The sequence below is a fragment of the Struthio camelus genome, chromosome 18, assembly GCF_040807025.1.
Source record: "Struthio camelus isolate bStrCam1 chromosome 18, bStrCam1.hap1, whole genome shotgun sequence".
Lineage (NCBI taxonomy): Eukaryota > Metazoa > Chordata > Aves > Struthioniformes > Struthionidae > Struthio > Struthio camelus.
Genome location: NC_090959.1, coordinates 19,182,214 through 19,202,433, shown reverse-complemented (window position 1 = coordinate 19,202,433; position 20,220 = coordinate 19,182,214). Strand labels below are relative to the sequence as shown.

The following is a 20,220-nucleotide window of genomic DNA, read 5'->3' as shown; positions in this document are numbered from 1 at the left end:
AGAGTCACGGTGCTTGTTTCCTGTCCTGAAGTTCTTGCTTTTGATAAGGAAATATAAATATCACATCTATCAGTGCTGTAAATTTGTTTCCAGTAGGGATTACACAGACACAACTGTCTGTGTTATTTAAGTAGTTAACTCAGATCTTCAGAACTGCAAGACCGTGGTGCTTATCTGTAATGTCTCTCGGCATCTCTTAGAAACTAACTTTTTGAGTTCTAAGTGTTTGATGTTTTGACAGGTAATTAAATTAAACTAAGTAGTAAGAGAACAATATTAGAGCTAAGTGCTCTATAGATCATCCATTTGGGATGACTAAGGTAAAAAGATGAATGGTGGTGATAAATAGTAGCAATAAGATGCTGCAAAAGGAAGGCTACATTAGGAGGAAAAACTTAGAGCATCTCAGCTGCCGCCGTGGAGGTTACGTGCTTGTGCAGGTCGTGGTGTGGTCAGGGGTAGAAAGCTCTGCTGGATGTAGTGCTTCACGTTAATTAAAAAAAAAAAAAAATTGTACACACTGATTGCTGCCAGTGTGAATTGGTGAGGAAAGTATTTGAGAGCACACCCCCTGAAGCTTTCAAACTACCAAAGAAAGATGTATCTGAAAACTGGCACTGCAGGTTTTTGTAATGTTTTAGTAACAAGAAGGTATTAAATGGTTATTACATAATCTTGGAGAGCTTTCTTGGTGTATGTTTGGAAGGTCTTACAGTTGTTCAGATTTTCTTGGACGCTACTGCTTTGGTAAGCGCAGGCTAGCATTGTAAATAGGGGGTCAACCTTGATAGTTATGGTCCTGAGAACTTCACAGGAGGATTATACTTTTGTACCTTCCTGATACCTTGATTGGGAACAGCAAAGAAAAGAAATGTCATTCAGTAGTGATCCACAAACAGGACAGAATATTTTTCTCTCCTGTCTGTATCCTCTGAAGACTGGGGAGAGCGATCTAGTGGTATATATGTGTGTGTGTGTTTTTAGTTTGAAGGAGGTTAACCATTGTTATTCTCATATAGCTTATCTATATGAGATTAGAGGTATCAGACTTGAATCTGCATTACCGTCTTAAAGAATATAGCGTTCTATATGTAGTGCTTTCAAATACATTCAGTGTTCCTGCATAGTTACTCTGTTAATGGTTATGTACACAGAACTTTAGAGAGATATAGCGTCTTTCAGCTGAACGTTTAACTTAACTGATCCTCAAGAGATTTCTTTGGACAATAAGGAAAATGGGACTAGTTCCCTTTATGCTGAGACTTAAACTATATGGCCGTCAGCAAAAGATGCAGTTGTCTTGTGTGAACTTCTGCTAGTTTATGGGGAGCCAGAAGTGGCATCTGAAAAAAGAGCATGATCCTGTTTATGCACATTACATGCATGACCATAGAAAGCAATGTTCTGGACTTGGTGTTGTGATTGCTGATTTGCACTGTTGCTTGCAATAGGCCCCTGGGAGTACAACATCGCTGAGGACCAGTTGAGCAGGTATGTGTGAGGTAAATAAAAGGGTCTGTGAGAAGACCAGATTAAGGAGGACAGAGCTTGAGGACAGTAGAAAAAAAAGTTGACAGTACTGAAGTAGGATGAGAGCAAGGATATATACAATGATTCAGGGATTTACATCTCTGCAGCAATGGAGAATTGTTTATTTTATGTAGTATCTTTATCAAAAACAAGATGTTTTATCAATAAGGTGGTAGCCACCAGCAGAAGGCTTATAAATGTCACATGGAATTAATTTCTTTCTTCAACCACAGTTCAACTTTATTTTATTTTTTAGGTCAGGAAGCACTTTTTGCTCCACAGTCTCTCAGCCCTCCCTGCCTTAGTAACCTAAATGCAGTTTGCCTTAGAAAGCCAAAAAAGAGGGAAACAGAATGTTTATGTCTGCTTCCTTGCACGCATTGGCAGGAAAGCTTATTGCTTTTGCTGTAAAATTGTGTTATGGTTTGGAGGAGATGCAACCGCTGGATTCCCGAGGGAGATGTCAAAAAGATTCTCTGTTGCACAGGAAAAATGATGTGTGGCTCTGTCATTAACTGAAGGTGCATGTGTATGCACATAGACGAACCTAGAAAAGGGAGTTTACAGAAATTTGCATCACTTCGACAACATGATCTTCTATTCTAAAGCTATTTAGTGGCTTTTCTTGACCTCACAAAAGCATTTGCTGCCTGTATAGCAAACCAAAGTGGAAATGGGCAACTCTGTACTGTTCCCCAGGGCTCTGCTGTAGCTATTTCAAGGTATATTTTTCATGACTATTGAAATCCCTTTATGTTTTCTTGTCCTGCCGTTCCTAATGACCCCATAGAAACTTAGAATGTCTGTGTACTGAATCTTTTGGTTAATTAACAGAACCATTTTTTAAAGCACTTGTCCAGCAAATCTAGTATTTTGCTTTTGCTAGTATTTTGGAAAGTGAGAGGTTGTGTTATGCTGCTGTGGAAAGTCCAAATAGTGTTAGCACCTCCTTTTTTTAAACTAATAGAAGTACCAGAAGAGTTTTCCAGAATGCAGCGGTATTGAAAGCAGAAAAACAATGGTTACTGAATAAAGTTGTAATTTAGAGTTCTCTGTTAAGATTAAGGTCACTAGACGTTTGGTGATACTCACATATGCTTGTCTTTGAATTAGTGTTCAGCTAAAAGTTGCTTCAATAAACGCAGATGAGACTAAGATAAACTGCTTGCCCTTCAGTAGAATAAATATTTCAAGTAAAATCAACTCTAGACAGTCCAGTCAAACAGCTATTGATCTCTGAAAGCCTGAACTTAAATCCAATGAATATTCCAGAGCTCAGCTCTGTGCAGCCTTCCTTAACTGTTGATCAATATGCAATTACTTCCCTTGAAAGCATTTCTTATATTGTCCAGCCAAAGGAGTACTTTATTTCTAGCTTTCTGTATAGGAAAGGTGGTATGTGTTGCGCAGGAGGGTGTTGAACTTCTTATACTACTTTTTTATAATTTTGTACTACCCTGCATAGTTAACAGGTAGAACTCGCTGTTAAACAAGATTTGAGTTGAGCTTGATACTTTAACAACCACTCAATGCACACCGAAAGCATCTGTGCTTGCAGTTGGCTTTTTTAGGATAGGGTGTTTATGTATATGAAGTTTGCACACTGTTATGGGTTCACAAAGATAGGTCTCTAAAGGGAGGACGTTTTCCACAACTCTCTGGAGCTTGGGCTTCAGCAAACTTGGGGTTTCTTTGAAACTTAATTTTAATCTGATGCTGCCCTCCTGTCGTGACAGGAGACTGCTGATGGACATGAGGTCTGTGTAGAGAGTCACTGGGTTCTTCTCCGTGTGCGGTGTTCACGTGTGAGAAGGCTGGTCCCGCACTGCGGGGTTGCATAGGTATGTGGCTGTGACAGGTATGCAAGGGTGGCTTGCCATATGTATGCCAGCCTCTTGGCCACCGTGGGGAGAAACATGGAGAGGCTTGAATGAGTGATGTTTTGCTCTTTATAGATTCCTATTCCACATTCACCAATAACAACTGAGTACCTTATAGTAATGCAGGGTAACTAATGTGTGTCTGCAGATAACTGCTCTCTCATTGTCTCTCTAGGGGAAGAGCACATCTTGTCTCTGTGGGGATTTATTTTTAAAATATGTTTTAGCTGCGTATTTTCTGGAGCACAAATTATCTCTTGGAGAAAAAGTCAGAGGAGATTACTATGCTTCTAGAACTGTAGGTGGTAAGGCTTGTGACTGTCCTATTCCTAAGGGAATTTATTCCATGATTGGACTGGCCTTTGAGAAAGCTGTAGATTCTCATTCTTCAATTCACATTAGCTCCCACTAACAATTTACCTGATCCATTTATTTTATAGACTGTGTTAGTGACTACTTTTTCAGTTCCTGTTTCACAGGGTATTTTACATATTCTCTTGAATTAATTATAAATTTCTCTGTTTCTTATTTGAGAGGTATAGATTTTTAGAGATGATTTTCAGTGTGTCTGTCTATCATGAGTATGAATCATCAACACTAAGAGTCTGAATTTTTATTAAAGCAGAATAGCTGAAAATCTGCTTCCCTCCAAACATGATTTCTGGAGACAGGATTTTCTTTGATATAGCTGATGGCACTGCCAGCAAGAAAATACTTGTAGAGTTCATTGCTAATGTTGTCGGCTGTTGCCTTATAAATACCAAATTGGGATCTGAGCATGTAACAACACATTTCAATTCAATTTCAGCCCAAAGAGTTACTTGATGGAATGGTGATGATAAATGGTTATCATTGCTTTTGTGTGGTTGGGAAGTTTACTCGCAGTTATTTTTAGTAAACCTTTAATACAAACAGTTATCTTTAAGCTAGGTTGTATATTCTGTGATATCCAGAAGGGTGTAGGAGATGTACTCTTTAACCCAAAACTGCCCAAAACTCTTGTGTTTTCTCAAATCAAAATTGGATTCAGGCAACCAAGCTGACCACAATATCCCTCCATTTTGAAAACCAAATTCCCATCCAGAGATAGTCTCATTTTAGAGTTAGTCAAATTTTCTTCTTTGGCAAAAGAAGTCTCTTTATATAACTTGTATTTTGTGTACTTCAAGGTATCAAGAATGACTTATTTAGAAGTTTGTTATTATGTTACAGAAATAACTTGGTACAAACTTTTCCAATAAGCATACGGTTAATAAAATATGTGTATATATATACACACATATATATACTACATCCTGTGAGTGTGTACAGGTTTGTAGGGCACAGCTTCTTGTAACTGTGACTTTTGTCAAAGCATCCTAGTATACGGACTTCATTTGCTTTTCTTGCTCTTCTCCTTTCATGCTACTGTGAAACACATGTTACTATTTTTATGTCAGAGGATCTTTAAAAACAAAGGATGTTGTTATAGGAATGCTGGAGGAAAAATGTTAGTTTTCTGTCTGGTTTTCAAATGTAATAGATTTAGACTTGTTGTTTTAATAAATTCTGGCTTTCCTGGTTTGGAATCCTGCCCACCAGAAACTGAACTAAGCTTACCAAACTTACTCTTTAACAATAATTCCATTTAATGAAATCGAAACTCAGATCCTTTTGGTGTGACAGTGTTTGTCTTGTGTACCCAACCCAATTTTCCCTGCCTGTCTTGTGCTACTGTTTGTAAGGTGGTGAAAAAGTACTTCTGATATACCCAAGAGAATATTTTGTCCTCCACCACAGGTTTGAAAAGAATGTATTTGTTGATATAATGTTTTGGCTTTGGCTTTGCTTAAAGCTTGTACTCGGACTCTTCATACTTGTCTTTGTCTCATTAATTTTCCCTTTTTGTGCTGTCTCATTGAAGTAGTGTAGTTCAAAGCTAGTATAAACTGTCTTTAATCCAAAACTCCTCATGTCCCTGAGATGTTTAACTGAGGCTTTCTTTTCCTAGAGAAAAGAAGATTTCTCGTAGCAGTGCCTTGAAGGTACTAGACCATGCCATGATTGGACCTGAGGGCACAGACAACTGTCACAAGTTTGTTGACATTCTTGGTCTGAGGACCATCTTTCCACTCTTCATGAAATCACCCAAAAAGATAAAGAAAGTTGGAACAACTGAAAAAGAACATGAAGGTAGGCCTGTCTCCAGATCCTTCTGATTGTGATGGAAGAATTGAATGGGAAGTATCTGAAAAGCCAGCCAATAAGGAGATAATGAGTAAATCACCAGTCCTTTTGTTGCTCCTCTTGCAGCTTTCAAGTCTAGAATAGCCTGTGCATTCACTGTTGCAGTGCTAGCTGCTGATGACACAGCTGCACTGCTTGTTTCAGTATCAGCAGTTCCTAGTGATTCCATTTCGTGTACTGTTGATAAATTATTGTACTCCTGTACGCTCTGTTGTTTGAAGCTCTGCCTCTTTGATGCAAAACTCTTTTGAAAAGAGTAATGAAGCAACTACAAATGTCATCTCAAAAGCAGTGTTTTCATGGCACTGAGCACCGAAGTGTGACTCAATGAACATCAGGCATTGCAGAAATAAACTGCACACATTTAAAGTTCCTCTTTTCTACTTTTTTTTTCTTCTCTCCCCTGGAAAACTCTGCTGTAACAGAAATGTTCTGTGGAGTATTACTGCAAGACCCATCAGCTGAACTGAGTCTCGGGTCAGTCCCCTCCTGCCTCTGATGAAATTAGCTTTTTCCATGTTGTTAATAACTGACTACGTTTCAGAAGAAATTTTAAATACTGCCCATGTTACTTGAGATTTTGTGGCAGTTTGTTACTATTAAGGATGAATATTGTCAAAAACTGAAAGAGGTATGAGTGGCTCTCAGACTTGCCTGGTATCCATCTTTAACTATTGCGGTAAACTGGGGGAGAACGGCAAGGGATCAGCAACAAAATGGGATCTCTAAACCCAGCTACAGTGAGTTAGTACAGTCTTAGCAACCAAGTTATAATCGGATATCTTGATATTCTCAAAAGCAAAAACAAAGAGATACTGCTTCCTGCAAACCTACATTGAGCACTTGACGAACGTCACTTGCTGTCTCCCAGGACCGGGTATCTTTTTTCTTCAGACTAATGAGTGAAAAGCTGCAGAGTAGGTGGCAGTTTGGGGTGTGCGCCTGTACTTGTTCTGATTCTCCCTAAAAGAAGGAGTAGTGGTGAAAAGTGACAGATTCAGTCAGCAGCTGTTTTCTTCTTGAAAAATGGGCCGGTGGTGAGCTGGTAACGGTACATTTGCTTTAGAGCACCAACATTAGAAAGTTGATAACGTTTCATTAATGAAAGCAATGGCTGGGCCAGACAGCTCCTGGCAGGCGTGTTTAGGCTGTAATAGCGGCAGAGATGCGCTCTGCATCCTGAGTGCAATGTGACTGAGAGGCAGAGATGATAAAACGGGAAATGGAAGCGCTGTGGGTTGTGTGGGTATGCGCGGTTGCTAGCGCCGCTTTCCTAGCGCGTGTGCTTGTGGAGGGAAGGTGCTTACCTGCAGCCCAGCGCCACGCGTAACAATGATGCACACAAAGGCTGCCAATTCTGGCTCCCTTATCTGTCTTGTATTGTGTTGCTTGGCTTTCACAGGTTATGGCGAAGGGAGAAATGCTGTCTTACGTTACTGGGGTTTGCGTAATAAAGTTGCAGAGTGCAGTTGTTCTCAGATGATGGATTTAGGGGATGTTTTGAAATTTTAATTTGTAGTAGGAAAATAAGGTTGTTTCAGTCATCTTACTGCGAGAAAGCTCAGGCAAGAGTATGAGCTTTGGAGCAGAGATCCGGTCTGTTGCCCATGTCATTGACTTAATTTTTCAGTTTGGGGAAGCAAGTCTCATCTGTTTCATCTGGAGAGTGCAGGTGGCATCTATTTGCCATCTTGGCTACTGTGAGGATTAGGTAGCAAATTGGAAAGCCCTGGTGGGGGGGGGTGTCAGGTTATTAATTATTTGTATTAGAAATAAAGCAAATCTGCCCTCTGTAAAGCAGAGCGGTTCTTGCAGAGTACCTTCACATCCTACCTCTATCTCATTAATATTCAGAAGAAATGGAGGACATTAATAAAGCTGATTTCTTGAATCATCTTAAAATAAACTCTCTCTAAAAAGCTGTGGTAGTAAGTCCAATTTTCTTTGTTTTGCACCATTGGGCAGATGAGTTAGTGAATTTATAACACTTGAAGTTAATTGAGATGTTTAACAGGATTCGCCTGGAGCCTGTCGGAGGCATTGTCCTGACATGCATATAAGCAGCATAGTATATGCCCTTACTTTGCCAAATGTTGCACCAGCAATACAATAATTATTCTGTGCTTGGGGGCATTGCTATTTCATGGTCAGCCATTATAAGCTACTGATTGAACAGGAATACTGAAATGATTTCTGGGGCCCACTAGTTTTAAGGGAAGCTATACAAGCCTAGAACGATTGAGAATTAATGCCCTCTGTGCTGTGCTGATCCTAGGAACGCATTTTTTTTTTCCTGTACATCTTTTTTATTTAGCAAGAAGAATGCTAACTGTCGGTCTTTTCTTGTGTTTTTAAAAAAAAAAAAAAAATCTATATTCAAACTCTCAAAAAACCAGAACCATCCTTTCCCGCTAGGAAAGGGTTCATGCCTATGTCAAATGAAGGAACATATTTCTTTAAAAGATTAACTGGAACGGCTTTGTAACAGAAGTACCAGTACTTATTAAAAAACAATTTTAAGGCCTTTGCACTGTGAACAGATTCACATCGACCCTATTGCTATTGAGACTGCAGCCGGATAGTCACCAGCAGTTACACTGCAAAGTATGAAAATCTCAACAGGCTGTTAACCTGAGAGCCTAATTACGACTTAATTGGCAACCTTGTTAAAGTGCTTTGTCATTGGATGAGGCATCAGACAACTCTGTCTGTAGCATTTGTCCACTGAGACATAGCTACTCAGCCCGTCTTCATGTTTCCGTGGTTTGTAGTTCCTAAGTGCTGTCAGGTTGCAGGTACCTCCATTAGCTGGGGCTCAAAGGGCCCCCGAGGATGCTTTAACAATAGTTAGCTGTAGCAACACTCTTCTCATTGGATATCTGATGCTTCATCTTTAGAGCATAAAATATTTCTTATTTTTCTGATGCTGGTAGGAAAATACTCTCCCCATTGTCTTTACTTTAAATAGATATACTAATAATTTTTTTTTTCACATAGGAGATAATGTGTAAAGTAGTGTTGTTATCTTATTATCTTGAAGGTCTTGATCTCTATGAGTTTTTTTCACAAGCTTGTTTATCATTTATTACAAAACTTAATAATCCATATTAAATTTGGTAGAAATAACTTCTTATAATGTATTTTTTATTTTTTTAATAGCTTAAAGGTGCCAGTGCTGGGTGAGGAGTAACTATGTTTTTGTCCTAAATTTCGCAGATGTTGCCAGCGTTTAAAATAGTTGCATAGGGTAGCCTGTGAACAATTTAAATCTAAGCTGCAAATATTTAAGCTTTATATGCCTTTATATAATTAAGGAAAAAGGAGGAAATTTCCTTAGCATCTTTAAGGATGATTTGAGCCTAAAGATTCAACCAGTGGTGTCTAACTGCCTATAAAATCTACACTTGAATTTTGCCTGATTTGGACAGATCATGATATACAGAAGAGGGTATCAGACTGGGAGAAAAAAATCTCACTTGAAGCAATTCAGAACAAATATTTTGCAATTCCAGAAAGAAATGTAAGGGCTGAGAGTTTTCCTCTGTCTGTGGGGTCAAACTACTTTTGAGTATCCGGCTTGGCTGGCCAGTCTTAGAGGATGATCAGTCGTTGTAGAAAATAGTATTTCTTTGATGTGGTCTTGTGGGTCTGACTGCTGGAATCTCAGCTTTGTTTGACTGACAAAATTTTGATGTAGAGCATTATGCTTTCAGTTTTTGCTGATGTGCGGGAGTACCTTTTGTTTGAGCATCTTTCTCTATTTGCTGTAAAGACCACAGAAAATAATGAAGTGTATTGAATTGATACTTGCCAACTTTTTAAATATGTATTTGTGTTTCATAAATAGTATGTTTTGTTAGTTTTCTCGAACAGTTACAGCCTGAGTTTCTTGGATGACAGTAGCCAGGCCTTCGTACAGAATGGTACAGTAGTATTCTTAGATACTACTTGGCATTGTTTGGAGCAAAGGAAAAGGAGATTGAAGTAAAGTAGGTGATGGATAATTAATGAGAAGTATTACTGCACAAGTGCATGTTTGATTCTACTTGATGCTCAGTGTTTGTTTTTTTTATGATCGACTACTCCCTGTAATCTTACTGATTAAGGATTATGATCTCTTTGCAAGTGTAATCCGGACAGGCTTCAAGTCAGCGACCGAGCATAACGGACAAGGTACGATATAGTGTAGCTTGGCAGTAGTCATTTGCTGGTGGATATCTATACAGATAAGTGAGTAATATATGGGAGTATAACGCAGCCTGTTTATAGTGAGCCTTGTTAGAAAGGTCAGGGCCAAATTTTGGAGAAAAATGTGCTTTTGGTCCGTCTGAGACTGGGACTACATTAGACACTTAAGAGATGATTAAAAGTGTGTAAACTACCATGTTAAGGGGGAGACCCATAAGTTGTGGTGGGGCACCCTGAGAAGAGTCTGACTATCGTAGCTTCAGTGAAACTAAGGCAACGAGGCAAGTACGTAGCATCTGTGATTGCAGAAAATAAAAGTGAATTTGGGTCTGGGTAGTTCTTGGGATAAACTTAGGGTAAGGTTTGAAATAATGTTTTTATGTTGTAAACTTTGAAATGTGTTGGGGGATGCTGTACGAAAGTCTGTGTTCTGAGTGCTGAAAAGCTCACTATGAAAATAATAAAAAGCATAAACTTTCTTACTGGAGGTGGGAGGGGAGCAGGAGAAGTAACAGAGAATTTCATCTGGCACAGAGCTAAGAGTCAGTGTATTTTACTTGTCCATAAAGATGAAAGGATTTTTGGTACTGAAATTCCTCAAGCAACAATTGAATGGAAGTGTTGGATACTGACACTTGAACAGCCTCAGTGAGCTGAAAATGGAAAAAATATATTAATTGTGAATTGGAGAGCCTGCAGTGAAGTAATCGCAACTTGTTTGATAGGGTGTATGTTCTCTCTTTCTCTGAACAATTGTTTGGACTCTAGACTCTGCAAGTGAGCAAAACTAATGAAGTATAAAAGGATATTTGTTCAATTCATCTTAATTTAAATGCCTTTTCTTGACTTAGATGTTAGTTTTACTTAAGAAGACTTAATTTGATAACCTTAGAACTAGTTCAGCCATACGAGAATTTATCTCCAAAAAAAAAAAAAAAGGGCACCCTCTTTTGGAGACATGTAGCTATACATTTCCTCTAAAATAATAGATTTGTTACTAAATACGCTCTCGCATAAGTAAGCGTGGAGAGGAGAAGCTCCAGAGGTCAGCTCCCTAAGTGCTCCTCATCTCCTTCAGGTTAGGCTGGGTTGGATGCGTAGCTGGATCCCAGGGTGATTTGGCAGTATTGTCCTCAGTGCTTCATGTGGGCTGCTTTCCTCTCTCCGCTGGGGAGCTGCATTACCTATTAGCCTCTGCTCTTGAAAGTGTGATGTAATCTTGGCATAGGAGGTGCGTTTGAGCTTCTTGCAGACAGCTTGTTCTCAAGAAAAATAGGCTGGCCTCCACTGAATAAAGCCCCTAGGTTGGGTGCCTCTCAAGTTTTGATTTTAAATTCTTCAGGTGATTGCAGTTTTATCAGGCTTTCTGATAAAACTGCTTCTGGAGCCGATCATTATTATGACTGGAAAAAAAAGTTTGATTTCTGTTGGTATGCTGAAGTCTGGAGACGAGCACTAAGTTAAAGACTGTCAACGTGGAAGCAACATCCTGTAGCAGATGCTGTTTCGTTAACTGCTTTATATGTTTTGGAGACTAAAAATCACAGAATCTTTGCTTATGGATTGTTGTCTTCTAACAAAGTAAACTGTGGTAGAAAACACCAAAACAAATGAGAAGAGGAAAAGCAACTCATGATGATTGCGTGTTCATTAACAAGAAAAATCCCTCTCAAAGAATTCTAAGTGGAGGGAGGGGCGCGTGCTGGAGAGCTCGCACAGTAAGTAGTAAATATCCCTTAAGTCTTTTACAGATTATAGGTATACTTTTTATGTTAGGAAATCATTGCACCTAATGTGTGATAACTCATTGCTCAATCGCATTCAAACAGTCAAAGACGAAACGGATCACTGAACTGAAAGTTACGCTCAGATGTTACTCTAGTTAATAGCAAACCGAGGTCTCTAGCCTGTCGGGTGCATTGCAGTGAGGAGATCATCCGGCTGATCCTGCTGGCACGAGGAGACTGATCTGAGTGTGACTAAATTACTCATGTGGTGTTCTTTGCAGTGGTTACACTGCTTCTAATGTTTAAGCAAACACGTTTAAATCTAGCTGCAGTGTTTCTGCTATAAGAGCAGTTAGTGGAACCGGCCTGTCCTTAGGATGTGCTAGGTACTTCCTGCAGGCTTTGCCAGCAAACGGGCTGGAAGCCCCAGAGTTTAGTGCAGGAATGCATGAAGGGTAAAAGGATCTGAAAGAAGCGGCTTTTTTTTTTCCTTGCACTTTCCTGCTCCAACTCAGAAACCACAACTTATCTTAAGAGTTCTTTACAAGACAGAATACTTTTAGATTTATTCTAGTGGGTTCATCAGAATATCTTTCCCTTCCACCAAATGGCTGCTGTCACCCTCTTGTACCCAGAAACGCACACCTTCCCGTCTTCCTCCAGGAGGATGCTCGCTTTCATCTGCGTCAGTATGCCGGTGGAGTGTGCTTGTGCTCCGCTCTGCCTGTGAGAGCTTCCTCCCCTGCTAGGCAGATGTCTGTTATAATGAAATGTAGGGAAAAAAAAGGGGGGGGGGGAGGGGGAAATAATAAAGGCAAAGGAGTGTAATGTTGTGGCTTGATTTGACAGGACCTCCTGCTGTTGCAGCTGCCAGTGCCAGCCATGGAATAGATTAATCTGTATTCCAACACGCCACAGCTGAAGTCAAGATCGATCTAATTAGGGTATTTTAAACACTGCTTGCATTCTAAAGTCTTCTGTGTCTGTCTGGAGTGGAAAAGGCTCTGGAGAGTCCAAGACAATGCTAGTCTGAGGAGAACTCTTGATGCAGATGGGTGAGCATATGCAATGTGACCTGCCTAGAACAAACCAGATGTAGCTCGCCTTGTGGGTTGCACCGAAATGTAGGCAGTGCATAACAAAACCTAGAATTACAGGTACTTGCAGGTGAACTGGTGGATGGGAAAGAAAACAATGTTATTCAGTAATAAGAAAGAAAGTTCTTCACTCCACGTATACACGAATTTGTGAGCTCTTGGGATGTTTATACTGAAAAAAGTTGTTCTCAGCTGCCAGCTGATAACTTTCTTCCTAGTAAAGTAACCTTAGTTGGTGCTGAGTCTGACTCTGGGTTTCTTTTTTTCTTTTTTCTTTTTCAAAATAAATATATTTTATTTGTATGTGTGTGTATATGTTATATATAACACATATTCTATCTAACTATATATACAGACACATATATATATAGTCAATCTTAGAAACTGGGGACGGGCAGCAACCGTTGCCTCCGGCCTTGTCCGTTTCCCTCCCTGGAAAGGACCCTTTTTGTGCAGGGGAGGCTGGGCCGGGCTGGGCGCTGGCAGTCGCAGTCGGTCCGACTGCCGGAGGTGTTGCCCGAGGGTGGTGTGCAGCTTGAGGAATGCTAAAACGTGGCCTGTATCTGAGCAACTGCAGCTTTCACTTTGAGGGATTCGGAATAGCAACGGTTGCTAATCCTTTTCCAAAGATCCCCCTGAGAGTAAACACAGGGGTTATGCTCTTTTGTTTTTAATTTTGCATGTATGAGGTATATATTAGTGCAGTTCACTGGAAAGTGGCAAGGTCCCCGTGTCTGCAGAAACGCGCGTGTTCCCAGGCTAGCACCTCTCGCTTCTTACTGGTTATTTAGATACTCTAATCCACTGCGCAGTGGATTCAGGCACCTACTCTGTAGTACTTCTCGTACCCCAAGATTTGTCTTATTTTTGGCTAATGTTCTTGTGGTCTTGCCACATAGATGTTGATGTTTATTGGGCCATTACAATGGGGGGTGGGTATGAACCACGCTAGAGCACTCTTCAAGAAGCTGATCAAGAAAAAGGTTTAGTTAAACACTTGTGTAAAATGATTTTTCAAACATGTGGCCCAGACAATTATATATTTCCTGGATTTCCTGAAGTGATGTGTATAAAGAATAACCTCAAGCATTCTTAAGATACATACTTTTTTTTAGACTTCTCAGTAGTTTTAAAGATTTTTACTGATAAATGTAGATAGCCATCTGCCTGTGAGCACCAAAGCAGAAATGATGGCAAAGTAAAAACGATGGCTAAAATGTGATTCCTTGTGAAGTGAAGGAACATTGAAAAATAACAAGGATATACACCATTGGTGAGCGTACTACTGCTAAAATACAGTGTCAACACTTCCCCCCCAAAAAAGTGAAGAGGGGGGGGAAGGAATGAAATAGGAATAACAAGATAAATTTTTTTCTGAATATATATTTTATAACTTGAGGCATTCTCTTTTTTTTTTTTTGGGGGGGGGTCAGAGAAGTGATTAATACAGAACTTGAATGACTTAAATGAATACCCTTGTAGGGAACAGATGCTTGATATTGGAGATTCCTTTAATCTAGCAAACAGAAGCAAAACCAGCCAGTTGACTGGGAGTTGAAGCCAAAGGAATTCAACCAGGAAATAAAATGCAAATTTTAAACAATAAGTAGAACCAGCTATTAGAGCAGCTGTCAAGGGTGAAATATAATTTAAATTGTAACTCTAAGCAAGGTGTTTATTTAAAAAGTAGATATGGGTTTATCTGGAAACCGTAGCCTTGATGTAGGAATTGCTTTGTGAAATGCTTTGTGCAATTGTGCCTATGGCGTAAAAGAGGTTGGATCTGATGTGCACAGTGTTCCTTTCTGGGCTTTAAAAAAAAAAAAAAAAAGCCTCAGAAAATAATTCCATTTTCACTCTGTCACCAGATCTGTTTGTGTTTCCCAGCTCATGGTCCCACCTCCATGGGTACTACTAGAAAAGGGACCTGAAGGTCAGGAGTCAGTGCTCAGTATGGTGGTAGGTTAAAAAGACTTTTTCTGTTCCCAGAGTAACTGTGCTGTTCAAGTACCTGTGACAAATCTTTAAAGGAAAAGAAGGGAATGAGAAGCCCATCAAAATGGCAGAATAAATCATCACATATTAGGAGAGACCGTAATGGCTGAGCAGAACAGTGTCTGACCAATACCCTGATTTTTCCTTCCTATTCCAGGCAGAGTAGGTGAACCCTAGTAGGCTGGAACTACTGATTTCCTTTGAAAGCAGAAGAGCATCTGTTAGGATATATTTAAACAAACAAAACAAAAACAAAAAACATGCCTTTTTTAAAATACTTTTTCACTTTAAGAAAATAGGATGTTGCAAGGACTTTGGAGGCTTTTGCATTTTTTGTTTTGTTTTTAATTTAGACACCTAATTTGATGTAGTTCTTGTGGAATAATTGTTCCTCTGCAGCAGGAGCCTGTACTGACATATCCAGAGCCATCCTTCACCTCCGTGTTATCCTGTCGGAATGACAGAGCAGCTGAATGGTGCTGGCCACCAGATAAACCTGTTATCGCCTCTGCTCTTCTGCCAGCAGCTCTCCCAATCTCTTTGGTACATGAAAAATTGACACCACCTCAGGCAGAAATCTGTTTCTAAGGAAGCTACATTTATAAGTAGCTAATGAAATGATGTGTGTGCATATGTGTATATATCCCCTTCTGTTTGCTGCCCTGCTGTAGTATGCAGATAATCTGTGGTACAAAGGGCAGACCCACAACTTGGGCAAGTGGCTTGTGTGACTTTAGCCTTTAAAGGAAAGCGTAAGCTGGCGGTTAGTGCAAACGCTGCGTGCAAGCAGGTAGATGCCGCTTGTTCTTTGTATGCTAGTGCAATTGCTCAAGGCTTCTCGTGGCTCCAGGCTAAGCAGCGCTGTGGAAATGCACGTTAAAATGATTTGACGGCAATAAGATAACTATCCCTCTCCTCTGTAGATCGTATTCTCTCTCTGAAAATAACAAACCTTGACACCCCTTCCCCCCCTCCCGCCACCTTAGGTGAGGACATTTTTATAACCGCTATTTTTCATCAGTCTTAATCAGCAAGATTAAAGCGAAGACATCTTGGAGAAGTTAGAGTTTTGAATATATTGAGCTATCTGAAACATGAGGTCTGTACTTAATGCAGACTTGTAGGCAGGAAGCAATACTAAATGATTTGGCAGGGAAGAGAAACTGGTGCCTCTATCATTTGCTCTGTGCCTTTGTGCTCGGTTTTATTCCCCTGTATTAAAACCATGTACTCTTTGATACCCTGCATCATTTCTGATGTTGGCATATGTTTTGCAAGTGATTTACATCTCTGCATATCCTATGCCCTTGTAAGAGTGATGTAGGGAGTGCAAATGAGTGCTGTGCATGTCCCACAATACTCTCTTTTCACAGAGGAAAACAAGACCCCTTTATCTTCTTTGGGTTCCTTCTGTGAACTCAGCCTCGTTGGGTTCCTTCTGTGAACTCAACCCCCGCCCCAAGTGGAGTCTGGAAGACTGTAGAACAGATTTATTTGATCATTTCTTGTTTGCTGTGGCACATTCATATTCAATTCACTGGATTTTCTGTAAATAAGAGTGCTTTGTTTGAGGTTTTTTGTCTAGCTAATACCAATTAAGTCTCTGCAGGAGCTGTACATTGGCATAGTTATTCCTTTCTCAAGCTTTCCTCTTTTAATAACCATTTCCTGTTTGGTAACCTAAGGGTCATTTGAATGACAGTGTCAGCTTCCAAACGAACCCTGGTTTGGGGTCAATGTTCCTTTTGGCCGCAAGGGAGGAAACAAAGTGCTATGCCTTTAGCTATGATGGAGAATGCCAAAAAGAATGTGTGCTTCAAGGCAGGTATGTCAGCCTGGGGAGCTGAACTGAAGTAGAAGTTGTGCTTTAAGTTGTTTTTCTCAGGGTCACTGTTGTTAAACTAGGCATATTCCCAAACAGGATCAGTGTAGCAAGTGTATTACAACAGAATCCAGAAGAGACCTTTCTGGTTTGGTTGTGATGGGAGAGGAGCTGTCTGTGTTCTCTCTAAGACAGCTTACTAAACTCTGTTCTGTCTTCTATCTCTGATGTGATGGGTGGGGATTGAGGGTTCCTGGTTTCAAAAAGTTACATACTGGAGTGTTAGTAGTAAATTTAACGGCCTGTTGCAAAGAAAATAAGCCTCTCTTTCTGATCTCAGCATGCAATTTTCATTCTGTACCTCCAGAACATGTCTGTTCCATCCTGGCCTCCCTTCTGCGAAACCTAAGAGGGCAGCAAAGGACGCGGTTGCTGAATAAATTCACAGAGAATGACAGTGAGAAGGTGAGTGCTGAATATTTGTTTGTACTCTCTGGGCTAACAGACTGGGGAGGATGGTTGATAGTGGCAGGATGCCTGTGTGCACTTCCTAAATTACTAAAAAAAGTTATTATATCTGCCTGTAAAGATTTGCATGCACAAATGCCCTCCTCCTCATTTGTGGTGTTATCAACAAACAGGAGAACTGAAAATACCTTTAGTGCTTGGCCTCCTGCATCATAGGTGCTTTTGTTTCTTGGTGCTCTTGCATGTGTTAGCAATGATTCCTGATCCTGAGTTGCGTGTCTCTCCTGAAGCTTGAGCATATAACACATGTTACGTGTTGTTATATTGAGCTAGCCCTGTGGGACCAGGGAAGTATGGAAAGGTGCCAGTTTCTTCTAGTGAAGCTCTCTTACAGAAAGTTTAGGGATCACTTTAGTATACATTTAACGTTCCCCATTCCTCTCCTAGAACGGGCGACCTCAGTGGTGTTTAGGAAATCCTTCCCAAAATATTTACATGGTGGTTGATAGATCAAACAGCTGCAAAACAGCAAACAGCCATTCTTACAAACCAGTAGTTCCCATGGGATTTGTAAATTCCACTGCTAAGATAATATTGGTTCCTCTATATTCCTCTTCAGTGTGTTTTTTAAAGGTGTTCAATTGCAGAAAATGTTCTGCTACTAGAAAGTTTTTCAGTTGCTTAGTCCAGTACAGTGGAGCTCAGGAGAGCCGTAACACGTCTGATGATACGTTTCACAGAAGCTTGATCATATACAGCATATACAGGCAGAAAGGTCCATTTAAGAAACCGGGAGAATTGGAGAACCACAAAGCAGGAGAGCAAGCAAGGTAGGGACACGTATCTGTTTGCTCCCATTTAGCTGGAGCTGATAAGACCATATTGTGATACCATTGGATGTTGGGATTGCATCCAGATGCCTGCAGACTCAGCGTGCTCCTCTGTCCAACACTTGTCCCATTCTCCTGTAATGTGTTCGTTCTTGTGAGTGACAGAATTGCCTGTTATTTTGTGAAGATTGCAGCTAGGGGGGAAAACAACATAGTATGAAGGATTAAAGATGATTGCATTGTTCTTTTGTCTTGCTTAGTTCTCTCTCTTCTGCCTTTGCAGGTTGATCGGCTGATGGAACTGTATTTTAAGTACCTGGATGCAATGCAGGCAGCTGATAAGAAGATTGAAGGAGAGAAACATGTATGCATTGCTCGTGTTCTGTACGTGGTGCTAGCTCATGTCTGTGATGCCTCTTTCTCCTTTCAGTTCTTAAATCTCTTGCAGTGACTGAAGGATTTCTTTTAATTTAGCTTATTTGGCTTGGCTTCTTTCTGCATGGCTTCTTGCAAACAGCTGAATAGAATTTCAACAATGGAGTGATACCCAAATGTTGTCTGTACAGAACTTCTGGCTCGGCCAGACCATTCTTCTGAGCCAGGCCTTCATACCTGTGCTGACTGTTGCCCCGCTCTCCAACTTCTGGTTACCTCAGACAAGACGGCCTGAGAATTACTTTACAGCAAGTGCTCCTGGGCCATTTCTTAGAGTGAATTTCACTAGGAGGGCCTAGATCTATGCTTCAGTTGGCCTTCACTTTGACTTGGCTGACACCTGACTTGGTTTGGCAGATGGAGAGTAAGCGAAATGCAGTGAGACAATTACATGATAATGTGCAAGGCCTCCTACCCTGGTCTTTAGACTTCTGATCAGCTGCAAGACGACTTCTATTTTGATTAGTTAAATGGGACTCTAGCCAAAGTCTGGTGTGCTCTCTGCACACCAGCAGTGAATCGTTTTGAATGACATGAGCTTTGGTACCACATAGTACTTTCTTGGAACTGAAGCTGGAACAGACTTTCTGAAAGAGAATGAGCTGTTGGAGTCAGGAAGCAGCTTGCAGAGCTGTTAGTGAGTCTGGCCTGCTTCCCACAAGATTATCTGTGTCAGCACTGAAGAGGGTGTGAAATTGATTAGCACTGACGGAGAGTAATCGCTGCGACCGCTCTCCCCGTGCGCGGGCGAGCGCGGCGGACCGCGGGCTGCAGCCCCCCGCCAGCTTCTGACAAACAACTGTCTCGGCAATGCCAAGGCCGTTTCACTGGGCACCGGCAAACATTCTGAGGGCATTAGAGCTCAGCAGCATTGTTGCCGCTCAAAAAGGCACACGGGTGAGTGATGAATGGAGTTGCTTTTGCTGCCAGCATTCAGGCTCCATATGGACAGCTGCAGCTTCACAAATGAACGGTGGCTGGAAGCAAACAGCCTTTTATCCTTTTCTGCTATCCTTCCACTCTTGATTCAACCTTCTTAGAACAGAGCAAGAAATTATTTATTCTTTACATTTCAGCGTTGATACGTGTATTTTAGAGCTCGGAAAGCAGCGCTAATGTTTCTGGCTAAACTCTTGCAGTGTATAGACAGCTGCTATATAGAGCCATAAATGTGATATGCAGAGCTAATGTGTGTAGTACCTTTTATCCAAAAAGATCCTGAGGCATTCTGCACCCGTAGCAAACAGCCAGCACAAAGCAAGGAGAGTAAAGGAAATTTGAGTCTGAAGAGGCTTATTTAGAAGCCCTTTAATTAGTATATAAATTTCTGTAGAAAATATGTTGATATTATCTCATGAATTTTCAAGCATCCATTTTCATAGGTTAAACTGAGCAGAAACTTCCATGTATGCATAGTAATGCCATGAGGTAATTTGACTCTATAAGGGTCTATAGTGCCTCTCCGATTTCGACTTCTTACGTGGGTATGTTGAGCTGCTTTAGGCTTGGCTGTCTCCTGAGAAGAGAAACTTTGGGGACTATTGTGTCCTCAGAGAAGTTGTCCCACCACGGTAGAACTGTGCTTAGTTCTGCTTGTGCTGTGGCTTGCCATGTTTCCTGGAACACGACAGAAGGTGAAACTGTAAGAACTCAGATTTTCCTTTTGCGCTCAGGCCATTGTGCTCTTGCCCCACTGATGGGCCCTGTAGGCTAGAACGGCTAAGACAAATGGATTTCCCAATTCTTCTCTCTTGCTGGTGCTAATAATAAGATTTGGCCTTCTACAACATACTTCAACAGAGAATCTTAAAAGCATTTTACACAGATTAACTCATGCTGCATGTCACCCCTGAGAAGCAGATTTGTATTTTGCATGCGGAGGGCTGATTTTTTTCAAAGCAGAGCTATGCAGAGCTATTCAGAGTCTGTCATTAGAGACTGGAAGACTAGAAATTTGGAGCACTAGTCCCGTTCCAATCCTGATAGTCTCTAAACACCCTTGATGATATTAAGCATGTCACC

The 20,220-nt window shown here is 40.7% G+C and overlaps 1 protein-coding gene across 1 annotated transcript in view; it reads left to right on the top strand.

Annotated features, from left to right (window-relative positions):
- CTNNBL1 (catenin beta like 1) overlaps positions 1-20,220 on the top strand; it is a 61,193-nt gene that overhangs the window by 27,033 nt on the left and 13,940 nt on the right. The window contains exons 11-13 of the mRNA XM_068912992.1: positions 5,401-5,582; positions 16,833-16,930; positions 18,047-18,127. Coding sequence (XP_068769093.1) covers positions 5,401-5,582; positions 16,833-16,930; positions 18,047-18,127 — 361 coding nt within the window. The remainder of the gene's footprint in view (positions 1-5,400; positions 5,583-16,832; positions 16,931-18,046; positions 18,128-20,220) is intronic.